This window comes from Tursiops truncatus, chromosome 11, assembly GCF_011762595.2.
Source record: "Tursiops truncatus isolate mTurTru1 chromosome 11, mTurTru1.mat.Y, whole genome shotgun sequence".
NCBI classification, from domain to species: domain Eukaryota; kingdom Metazoa; phylum Chordata; class Mammalia; order Artiodactyla; family Delphinidae; genus Tursiops; species Tursiops truncatus.
The window spans coordinates 92,908,347-92,920,423 of record NC_047044.1 but is presented as its reverse complement, the minus strand read 5'-3'; the positions used below and the strand labels follow the sequence as shown (position 1 = coordinate 92,920,423).

The 12,077-nt window shown below is 38.9% G+C and overlaps 2 protein-coding genes across 10 annotated transcripts in view; one reads left to right on the top strand and one right to left on the bottom strand.

Annotated features, from left to right (window-relative positions):
• Positions 1-12,077, bottom strand: part of GPR19 (G protein-coupled receptor 19) — an 84,096-nt gene that overhangs the window by 37,793 nt on the left and 34,226 nt on the right. For all 4 annotated transcript variants that reach the window (XR_012324524.1, XR_002176841.3, XR_004529029.2 and 1 more), the window contains one exon: positions 9,286-9,348. The gene's annotated coding sequence lies outside the window, so the exon portion shown is untranslated. The remainder of the gene's footprint in view (positions 1-9,285; positions 9,349-12,077) is intronic.
• Positions 1-12,077, top strand: part of CREBL2 (cAMP responsive element binding protein like 2) — a 56,849-nt gene that overhangs the window by 23,606 nt on the left and 21,166 nt on the right. For 4 of the 6 annotated variants that reach the window (XM_019937523.3, XM_019937534.3, XM_073789031.1 and 1 more), the window contains exon 3: positions 103-247. In XM_019937523.3, coding sequence (XP_019793082.2) covers positions 103-247 — 145 coding nt within the window. Of the gene's footprint in view, positions 1-102; positions 248-743; positions 1,346-2,998; positions 6,084-12,077 lie in introns of those variants that run through there. The other 2 variants (XM_004325393.4, XM_019937543.3) reach the window with 2 other exon arrangements.

Below are 12,077 nucleotides of genomic sequence, written 5' to 3'. Positions count from 1 at the left end.
TTTGACCTCTAGTTATGGGAGTTCTTATGTCTAGGATTTCCACCTGTGGTTGCTGAACTCTGACTAGTAAAATTTTATTTAAATATATTTTACATATTTCAGTACAAGCAGTGGTGCATGGCAATGGACCAAGGGAAAATCCCTTCTGAAATAAAGGCCCTACTCACTGGAGAAGAGCAGAACAAATCTCAGCAGAACTCAAGCAGGCACCTGAAAGCTGGGAAGACAGACGCTAACAGCAATTCCTGTGAGTACAGTACATGGGAGAGTTTATCTTTCGAAGAGTGACTTAAAGTAGGCTTTCTGTTGACCACTTTCCTTGCTGTGTCTTCAAATAAAATAAAATGCTGATGTCATTTGTAATACACTAATAAGCAAGTGAACTGGTGTTAGATTCTAAATATTGAAATGCGTTATACATGGGGACTATAAAGAGCAACTGATAAATTCATGGGAAAATTCTAAAGTAGACTCACTCAATAAGTGAGAGTGTACCAGTCTAGTTATTGTTTTGGCCGCACTGCACGGCTTGCGGGATCTTAGTTCCCCGACCAGGGATTGAACCTGCACCCTTGGCAGTGAAAGCACCAAGTCCTAACCCCCGGAATGCCAGGGAATTCCCTAGTTACTGTTAATAATAACAATACCTTTGATTTTGATTTACAAAGTATTTTCACTTATGTTTATCGTAATTATTTCCTCCAGTAATTGTGTGAAGTATAATTGTACTTTTTATTTTATAGATGAAGAAATAGCACAGGTGCTGCTTGGTAAGGTGCCCAAGGTCACACAGCCATAATGGTAGAACCTGTCCTCACCTAGTTCAGGCTCTATCTAGTACAGTAGCCCATCACCTGTAAGGATTTTTTTTTAATTAAGGAGAAATTCACATAACAAAATTAATCATTTTAAAGTCACAATTCAGAGGAATTTAGTACATTCACAGTGTTGTACAACTACCACCTCCGTCTGGTTAGAAAACATTTTATCACCCCAAAAGAAAACTCCAAATGCATTAGCAGGTTGCTCGCTGTTACCCCCTCCCTCCAGCCCCTGTTAACTATGAATCTGCATTCTGTCTCTATGGATTTACCTCCTCTGCATATTTCGTATAAATGGAATCACACTGTGTGACTTTCTGTGTCTGACTTCTTTGACCTAGCATAATGTTTTCCAGGTTCATCCACCTTGTAGCATGTATCAGTACTTCATTCCATTTTATGACTGCATAATATTCCATTGTATATGTATACCACAATTTGTTATCCATTTATCCACTGATGGATATCTGTTTCTACCTTTTGCTATTGTGAACAGTGCTACTATAAACATGCATGTACAAGTATGTATTTGAGTACCTGTTTTCAGTTGTTTTGGGTATATACCTAGAAGTGGAATTGCCGGGTCATATGGTAATTCTATATTTAACTTTTATTTATTTTTTAAAATATTTATTTATTTATTTTTATTTCGGCTATGCCGGGTCTTAGTTGCGGCATGCTGACTTCTTAGTTTCATCATGTATGTGGGATCTAGTTCCCTGACCAGGGATCAAACCCAGGCCCGCTGCATTGGGAGCACGGAGTCTTACCCACTCGACCACCAGGGAAGTGCCTATATTTAACTTTTAGAGGAACCAAAAATTGTTTTCCACAGTGGCTGAAATATTTTACATTACCACCATAGTATATGAAGTTTCCCATTTCTCTGTGTCTTGTCAACACTTTTTATTTTCCATTTTTGAAAACTGTAGCCTTCCTAGTGAAGTGGCATCTGATTGTGGTTTTGATTTACATTTCCCTAATGACTGATGACATTGAGCAACTTTTCATGTGCTTGTTGGCCATTTGTATGTCTTCTTTGAAAAAATGTCTCTTTATGTCCCTTGCCCATGTTTTAATTGTCTTTCATTATGTTGTTGAATTGTAAGAGTTCTTTATATATTCTGGATTCTAGACCTTTATCAGATATATGATTACACATATTTCTCCCATTCTGTAGGTTTTTTCGCTTTCTTGATAGTATCCTTTGGTGGACAAAAGACTTTAATTTTGAGGAAGACCATTTTTAGTTTTGTTGTTCATGCTTTGGGTACCATATCTAACAACCCATTGCCAAATCGAAGGTCATGAAGATTTGCCCTGTGTTGTCTCCTAAGAGTTTTATCGTTTTAGGCCTTATATTTAGATCATTGATCTATTGAGTTAATTTTTCTATATGGTGAGAGATAGAAGTCCAGCTTAATTCTTTTGCATGTGAATATACAGTTGTCTCAGCACCATTTGTTGGACAGACTGTTAAGGTTTTAGAATGAAGATGCCATATGTTGATTTCTTCATCATTGTGATTGCTTTGGGAGCACTTGAAAATAGTTATAAGGAAATGTTACAAACTTTTTATCTTTTAAAAAATTTTTTATAAAACTGAAGGATTGGCTGTTTATAGCTGTTATTAGATGAGGTAACATTTGCCTTAATCTAAATTCAATTAATGAAAAAAAGCCAAAACAGTTCAGTTTTCTTTCAGTCTGTATTTGAAAATAGCCTTCCCGTAGATACTAAATTAAAAAAAAAAAAGCATGCATTTTAAAACAGATTAACCGAACTTCATTGACTTTAAAAGCATTCTTGAGACTTCCCTGTGCCTGGTGGTGCAGTGGTTAAGAATCCACCTGCCAGTGCAGGGGACACGGGTTCGAGCCCTGGTCCGGGAAGATCCCACATGCCACGGAGCAACTAAGCCCGTGCGCCACAACTACTGAGCCTGCGTGCCACTACTGAAGCCCGCGCACCTGGAGCCCATGCTCCGCAACAAGAGAAGCCACTGAGATGAGTAGCCTGTGTACTGCAAGGAAGAGTAGGCCCCGCTCACCGCAACTAGAGAAAGCCCGCGCATAGCAACGAAGACCCAAGGCAGCCCCAAATAAATAAATAAATAAATAAATAAATATATTAAAAAAAAAAAAAAGCATTCTTACATTGGTAACTTTATTTTTCAGGGTGAAGAGCATATAAAATGATGAGTCAGTGATTGAAGCCAATATTCTGATTCTTATTGGAGGATGAATAGGCAAGATTGTACTTCTTGGCTCCATTTACTACCTACTGCTCAGTCATCTCTGTAAATTTGCAATTTCTACCAAAATGTGTGATCATAGATCTCAAAGGATTTTGCTTTAGTTTTCAACACTTAGAAAATTTACAGACATTCAGACCTGTTCTGGTTGGTATTGCCACCCATGGCATTTAACATGTTGCAATGCTTGAAAGTACAGTAGAGAGAATGAGTGAAGATTATATTTTTTGCACCTCAATTCCACATTGCTTTATTGGTTAATTTATATTCTTTCCATGTAATTCATGTAATTGTATGTGTATGTGTGTCTAGGTGTCACTTCCTTTCATGTTTTTGATTGCCCTACAAAGAGAAACCAAATGGGCTGATTACTGACTATAAGTTCTCAGCCTTTATGGACCTAATCTTATTCCTTTATATTTACTTGAGTAATGTTTATTTTCTGCATGAACCATTTCTCCTGTGAGCCATTCCAGCATAAGCTGTGAATATGTATTAACAAATTTATACATTTCTATTTTTATAATCCATAATGATATGCCCGTTTTAAATAATGTACACATTAACAAAATCCATCAAGGAAGCCCTTAAGATAGCCTCTATTTAAAACTTTTGTTGCTGTCTTTTCTAACTGTATTTATACAGGTTTGCTAGGGCCTAATCTGTACTTGGAGAATAATTAGTCAAACTTTATTTTTAAATAAGAAGTAACCTGTTAGGCATTTCAGTAACATACATCGTCTTGACAACCCATACAGTGTGTTTCTATTGTATGTCTATATATGTATATGGGGAGGGCAGGAGTGAATGTTCACACACATTTCGTTGTGTAATCACCTAATTTGGAGAATTTTTCTAAAGAAAATAGGATGAAATTAGCTGCTGAGATGGAGTTTCTGCCTCAAGAGATCTGGAACGAAATGAGGGACACATTGCTGGTGGATCTAATGGCGGTAGCCATAACCAGAACACTTAGTTTCTTCCCTGATTTGAGTTTCCTTATGAATGTATTCTGAGCCAGAGAGAAACACACTGTGGGTGTGCATCCGATTCAGCCCTGGCCATGCCTCCACTCTGGAGTGAAGCACTGAAGCAGAGTCGCCGGGGGCCTGGCAGGAGGGGCAGAAGGCAGAGGAGTTCCCTCCAGTTCCCACCACAACTACCTTTGCTTTCTTCCTGGCTACCAAATGGAGTGATGGTTGAGGAGTCACACTCAATATGATACACTCAGATCTGGGAATCTTTTGATGTCCCCACTGGGACACTTTAACACTCTCTCTTCTCTTTCCCGTCCTTAAATCAGGAGTTGTGTTCTCTGTTGCTGCTAAATTGTAATTGCTCCTTGCTCTAATGAAGCAAACATTTGGCTTCCAAACAATATGTGTTTTGTTACGAAGTAGTTTAAGAGGAGGCATCATAGTCTAGCTTGACTGTGAGGGGGAACATGAGATGGACCACATAGTTTCAGGTGATGAGGTACCTCCCTCCTTCTCTGAGGCCATGCATTTGAATTAAGTGCTTCCCTTAAGCCTGAGTTCCTGAATATCTCTTGTGCTTTGGTCGCAGACTCAGATCTCTAGTCTAGTACTGTGTGACAACTGATATACCACTAGCCCAGTCTGTTGGGCCTCTCTGTGTTTTGGAGGACTGGGGGTTTAAGAGTATTTAATGTCTTTTTAGGATCACAAATATAGATAGATTAAAGATTGTTAATGTTCAGGCCTTCAGAATTTAAGTTTTTTAAATATAGTGTTCAGATTGTAATGGGTATGTTTTTGCCATCTGGTCTACTCAAATGTATATTTTTATTTTGCAAAACAGCCCAAGACTTACTCTACGTTGCTTTGTTCAGTACCTTTTGAATTCCCCAAAAGAGTTGTTTTCAAAACAAACATTCCAAATGAATGTGGCTCTTCAATGGAATGTCCCCATTGTGCTTGAAGTGTTTCTTCTCTGGTTGTGATTTTAAATTTTAGGCTCATTTGAGCTACTCCCCTTCCCTTCAGTATCTTTACAAGAGCAGTGACTTTGTCCTCAGGTAGCCGATGTGTAATTCTGGGTGAAAGTAAATTACAGTTTATTTCAGTTTAATCCTAAACCTATCTATTTGGTATTTTGGAGTAGATCAAACCGAGAGAAAAATTCTTGGTCTTAAAAAGGAGTGTTCTGATTGCTTTGGGTATTGTGCTGGTTGCACGCTTTGGCCACTTGAAGCATGTTAATAAACGTCACTGATTAAAACAGCTGGAGCATTTCTTGCCCCATTCCAGTTAAGGAGCAGCATGCTGAAATCCTAGCATCTCTCACTCACCTATAAGGACAACATACCGGCTGAGAGAGAACAGAAGCGGGTGGAAGAGTCAGCGAGCTCAGTCCCCCTTCATCTGTTCTGCTGTTCTCCTTGCTCTCTGAGTACACAGAGTAATATTTCCTTTTTCCTTTTCCCAAAGAAAGGAAGGTAAGGGGGAAAATAAATTTACGTATTTAGACCAGTCATATTCTGTTGTTAATTTAGCATAGATCCGTTGTATACTAGAGCAACTGAGTATAATATGAAATAAGTTTGACTAGATCAAATTTTAGGATATAGTTGAAGTTCTTAAATTTTTTTCTATTGTATCTAAAATCTTCCTAATGTATCTAAATCAGGATCTTTCATGCTGCAGCAAGTTCATATCACTGTTTACCAGCTGACTGACAGCATTTATCAGCATCACCATTTAGCATTTTATTTTATCATCTTTGAATTGGTAGGCTTGATTTGGGTTGTTCCAAAAAGCATAGGTTTAAACTGGACTTAGTTAAAATAAAGGCAAATAAAATTTAAAAACGTAAATGCGATGTTTCACAAGAAATCAGTTGCACATTATCAATTACATTTTTAGTTTCAAAAGAGAGGAAAATTACTACTAAATCACATGGTATTTTGGGGCATTGAAGGAATTTTTCTTTCTCTGAAGAGCATTGTACAATTATATTTTTATGAAAAATAAAATATCTTCACTGGAGCCATTTCAGGTTGTCTGTTTCACAATACTGAAGTATGTCTGTATAAGCATAGTAAAAAGAGTATGAGATTTAGGCAGAACTGGTCTTGAATCCATTTTTTGCGTCACTTTGAATTATGTACTCTCTCGGCTTATTTCCTCATATGTAAGAAAGTGGGAGGATAATTTCCAGAGTAATTGGTAGGCTAAATAGAGTTATGAGAAGCTACTTCTTAAGTAGTAAAGAATTACGTTATATTTTAAATATTCATGTGTGCCTGGGTTTGACTATTAAGATTTAAATCACTAACGATAAATATATTTTAATGGTCTGGAATCTAAACATGTAGTGTTGCAGGCCTCATGTTTCTGAAGTCTTTTTAGCTATATCATTATGTCTATCCCTGGAGTGGTGTATAGTTGGGGGCTCTTCTTAGCAATAATAGCCTTCTATTAACTAGATTAATTTTAAGAAGTTAATGTCCCACCTGGCAGTAATCCTATCATCTGTATAAGCAGGTTTTCAGGCTGCTAGGTAACCTGGCTCACTTTTCCCTCATTCCATCCATTTTACTTAATTACACAGTATCATGAATCGAAGCGGGACTGCTGTGTGAGGTTGTGCTGAATGTGCATTGCACAAAGGCACCCAGTTGAGGAGGCCTAAAATCGACCTCACGTTCCTTTCAACAAGCCACGTGAGGAGGAAAGGGTGCCTGCCATTGCTCACCGGGTCACACGTATGGTGCAGGTCTGCCCAGAGAGGAGCCTTTCTTAATCCCTCTACGTGGAGGGTGCCTTTCATAAAACGTGCAGAACGACAGTGTGCTGCAGCTGGTGTATTGCTGGCCCCAGAAGAAAGCCAATCATATGCATCTATCCCAACTCCATGCTGAGTGACATCAGATTGGTAGCTTTTAATCAGCAGTGATGGGAGTACTGACACCACAGAAATCAGTAAATGCTACCAATCAGGGATTTCCCTCCCCTGCCAGAGAGTTGGTTTCCAGCCGACCACTGTAAAGGCCTGGTGTAGGCCAGCATGGCCCTGACCCGAGCAGCCACATTTGAGGCCCCACGTATCTGACTGGAGGACACATGGAGCTGGAAGGACTCTTTGTAAGTCTCTAGGAAGTTTGGAGGCATCCATGTCAAATTCAGATTACTTCACAAGACAGATGGTGGTCGTGACTCAGAAACGGTTATGGGTTGCAGAGAACTACCCAGGTGAACTCCAGAAATAACTGGGAGGCAGATCAGCTGAATTCTTAAAGCAAGCCTTGGGGTCAGAGTGGGTACAACTAACTTACCTATTGCTTTGTGACACAGTGCTCCCAACACTCCAGGGCTGGGGGTTGGGCTGCAATTGGACAGTCAGCTTTGGCTTACAGGCCATTTTGACTCTGCAGTTAGATAAGTATTTGAGCAGGAAAAATCTCCTGAGATCCAACAGAACCCAATTCAATCCTGCCATGCCTCAGCGCCCCTTTCCTGAGAGGCAAACAGTGCCTGACAAGCCCCGAACTTTACAGCCCCGAACCTGGTCAAGTCAGCAGGCTAGAAATGACGACGCCTGTGCCTCCACTAGGTAGCCTTGGATAACCCAGAACCAGCAGGCCAAAAGCCCACACTGAGTTCTGGGTTTTCCCACTTCAGTGGAATGAACACCATGCTTGCCGATACCACAGGAAAAGAAGGTATAGAGTTAATGACAAAAAGTAAATAGTAATGCCCCTCAAACCTCAGGCCCCTAAGGAAGTGAATTCCAACAACAACCACGTGATCCTGCAAGCAGATGCTACCTCCACTGAACCTTCAGATGAGACCCTGACCCTAACCCTGTGACTGCAGCCTTGTGAATCAGAGGACACAGTTAAGCTGTATCCAGATTCCTGCTCACAGAAGTTATGAGATTTTAAAAAATGTGGGTTATTATAATCTGTCAAATTTGGGGGTAATATGCAATAATAGATAACTAATACAATCGTTCCATTTTTTTCCATGTGAAATATAGATTTCATATTCAACTTATAAAAATAAACTAGTTTAAAATATCTTCCAAATAATAACAAACAAAAAAATAACCATACTTCTTTTTGTCAGATCCCATATTCACCAAGCAACTTCCAGATTCCCAATTATTCCAAAATCAGTAAGAATGTGCCCTGAATAAGTCATCTAAGCATTCTGGTCATTGGAAAGGAATATATCCCCTTGAAAATCAATACACTGGCCTCTGGTTAATATACCTCAGTCTCCTGAGTAAACATGAGGGTGACTAGGGAGTGAAGAGTCAAACTTAGTCTGTGGGGTCAGTTCTGGGACAGGTGGAGCCAGGTTGGGATAATACCACTAAGATCACTAGCAGTTTCCTGAGGCCAGGTGATGAACGCCGCTGCACCCAGCCTGCGTGCATCCAGCCTGCAGGTGATCTTAGCTGCCACAGGGCAAGGTCTCACTTTCACCTTCCACAAGGTGTGACAGCTCATATAAACCAAAAAACGGAAGCAGGTGCTATTGGAGATCTCTACCTAGTCTATGAAATTACATTGAGTTTTAATATGTGGCCTGTTGTAGTTGAGGGTTTCTTTAAACCACAAAACGGATAAATATAGGCAGTGTTTTTCCCCTTTGTCCTCCAAACAGTATACTCACATATCTTTTCTTAAAAAAACAAAACCATAAACCATTTAGCTGGTTTAAATTTTTCTTCAAAATAAACTTAAAAGTTCCTTACAATATTTGTGTTTGTAAGTTTGAGTCTGGATTTTCATTGTGTTTCTTTGCCCCTTCACTCCAATTATCAAATAGCTTTAAAAAAACAAAACAAAACAAAACAAAAACTATCTTGACTTCAATTTCACTTGATTTCACTTAGATTTGTTTCGAGTTACAGTACAATTCACTTATGGTTCAACTGAAAATATATAATGGTTACATGTTTCTAGCTACAGAGTTGCCTACAATTAACTATGGCCAAGAGTGACTTAAGTCCCGTTTCACCGGTTTTTCTTATATTTGACTAGAATGGTTAAATTAACAGTTGAAACTGATTTCCCTCCATCAGTTCTTTCTATTGTATATGTGGAAATCGCAACACAAGAATGATGGTAAAAGGCTGCATTCTCAAGTGTTTTCATATCCTGAATTTAGACCATGCCTTCTTAATAGTTCAAAAAAATCCCCTTTGGAGTGAGTGAATAGAAGTAGCTCTGTCACCTACCTCCCATTCAAGTTCCTGTTCCCAGGTGTTCCTTCCCCCTGAGTCTGCAAAATATTAGCAGAACTAAAAAAGAAAGAAAAGAAAAAAAGCTAAAGAAGGAAAACGATGCCACAATTTGAGAATGGTATTAAAAAACTGTTTCTACTAGTTAGCACATAGCAATAGGTGCTGAAGAACTTGAAAATGGAAAAATCCATTGGGTTAGCAACAACTAAATTCAAATAACAACAATAGAAAACCTTTTTTGAGGGCTTCCCATGTGTTTGGTAATGCACTGAATGAATAATTTACATGGGTCTGGGCTCATTTTATTACAATCCTATAAGGTGGTATGATAGTCTTACATGTCAGCTACAGTAGAATACCAAGTTATTTAATCAACACTAACCTAGGTGTTGCAGTGAAGGTATTTTGTAGATGTGCTCAACAGCTACAACCAACTGACTTTAAGATTATCCTTGATAATATGGTTATCTACTCGGTTAAAGGCCTTAACAGCAAACAAAAATGAGGTTTCCCTAAGAAGAAATTCTGCCTCAAGACTGTAGCATCAAATCCTGCCTGCTGGCCTGCCCTAGATTTCAAACTGAAGACTGCAGCAACTACCTGAGTTTCCAGCCTGCCACCCACCCTACAAACTTCAAGCTGGCTGACCCCCTTAATTGCAAGAACCAACTTCTTAAAATATTGTCATCTATCCACCTATCTATCTGTCATCTATGTCCTATTGGTTCTGCTCTTCCTGGAGAACCCTAATACAGGTAGGCATGTTATTTTCCCCATTTTAAAAATAGAGAAGCTGGGGTTTGAGAATTTGCTGGTTAAACAGGTGGTAAGCAGAACCTGAGCTTCAACACAGAAGTTGATTCCAGAGCCCTTGAAAACAACCATCATACTTGTGATTAAGGAAAACTTTGCTGGCTGGAGGTGTCACTGGAGTCTTGTGCCCAGTTTTTACTAATTTTTAAAGGGTCATTCAAGTATATATAGTCCATCTACCTGGAGAATCAGCCCAGAATTTTAATGAGTCTGGACTGATGAATAGAGTATAAATCCATTCTTCTCAGACACTGTGCTCCCCACCCTCTCCACCATAAAACTCTTCACAGATCTTTTGCTGCCCAGGTATCCATGCCATTGTCCGCATAGCACATTCAGGGTCCTACTAGCAGAATATAGTCTCCTAAAACAGAGCACTCTTTGGAAGGTATTGCAGGGAAGCAGAATAGAGAGGATTCATTCAGAATTCCCTTATAGTTTTCATTCCCCATATCTAGCTGTTGTGGGCAAACAGCTGAAACTGCTATATTGACTGTCTGCCACTGAAAACCAGATGATGTTCTCAAGCTTCCAGACCTGCATCATAACCCTGAAACCAGATACACACACCCAGCATTTCTGGGGGTCATTTTCCTGCAGAGTTAAAATCACACATTCTTCAAATTATAGGTGAATCCTAATTGTATAACTCAATCAGGGTTGATGAGAGTTTTTAAAAAGCAACACTTTTAAAGAGGCTTCTTCTAGTAAGTCAGACAGAAAAAGACAAATATCATATGATATCACTTACATGTGGAATCTAAGATATGATACAAATGAACACATTTACAAAACAGAAACAGACTCACAGACATAGAAAACAAATTTATGCTTACCAAAGGGGAAATGTGGGGAGGGATAAATTAGGAGTTTGGGATTTGCAGATGCAAACTACTATATACAAAATAGATAAACAACAAGGTCCTACTGTATAGCACAGGGAACTCTACTCAATATTCTGTAATAACCTATATGGGAAAAGAATCTGAAAAAGAATAGATATTTGTATATGTATAACTGATTCACTCTGCTGTACAGCAGAAACACAACATTGTAAATCTACTATACTCCAATATAAAATAAAAAATTAAAAAAAAACCAGAAATAGATTCACAGACATAGAAAACAAACTCATGGTTACCAAAGGGGAAAGGAGTGGGAGGGATAAATTAGGACTTTGGAATTAACAGATACACACTACTATATATAAAATAAATAAACAATAAGGACCTACTGTATAGCACAGGGAACTATATTCAATATCTTGTAATAACCTATTCGAGAATGGAAAAGAATCTAAAAAAGAATATATACTTTTACCTTCAGGTGTCCAGTTTACACCTGAAACTAACACAACATTATAAATCAACTATGCTTCAATTAAAAAAAATAATGAGGCTTCTCCTGAGAAAGACAGAGCTTTTGAACAGAAGTGTTCAGTTGAGCAAACAATTCAGAATGGCCCAGACTGTAGGTAGGGGCTCAAAAAATTCAAGAGGGTCTGAGGGAAATGAGACGGGCCAAAAATATAACTGCCTACCTACCAGGAACACAGGAACATTTACTTTTAGGGAAAGTCTAGATTACACTGCTATGGAATCCATAAATTCTGAGAGTCAAATAATAAAAGGAGAAAAGAGAGGGGCCCTGGTAAGTGTGGGTGGCATAACTGCGTGTTTGGTGAGATGGGGTTTTTCGAAAATGCTACCATTTGTAAAATGGGTTTAAAATAATATTTTGACTAGTGATTTCATGTCTGTAAAGGGTATTAATTATTTTGGAATTCCCTCCTATGTTGAGATGCTTTGTGTTTTGAACACACTGATCAGTTAATCTGCAGCTGCTGCTCTGGGTGCTCAGCAATTTTCACTGTCTTGTTGCTATGCAACGAGGACTTTCCCCCAAATCGCCAGTGTGCCAGGCCCTGTGAAGAGCTGTTGGGGTCTGCCTACTGGCCACAGTGCCACCAAGCG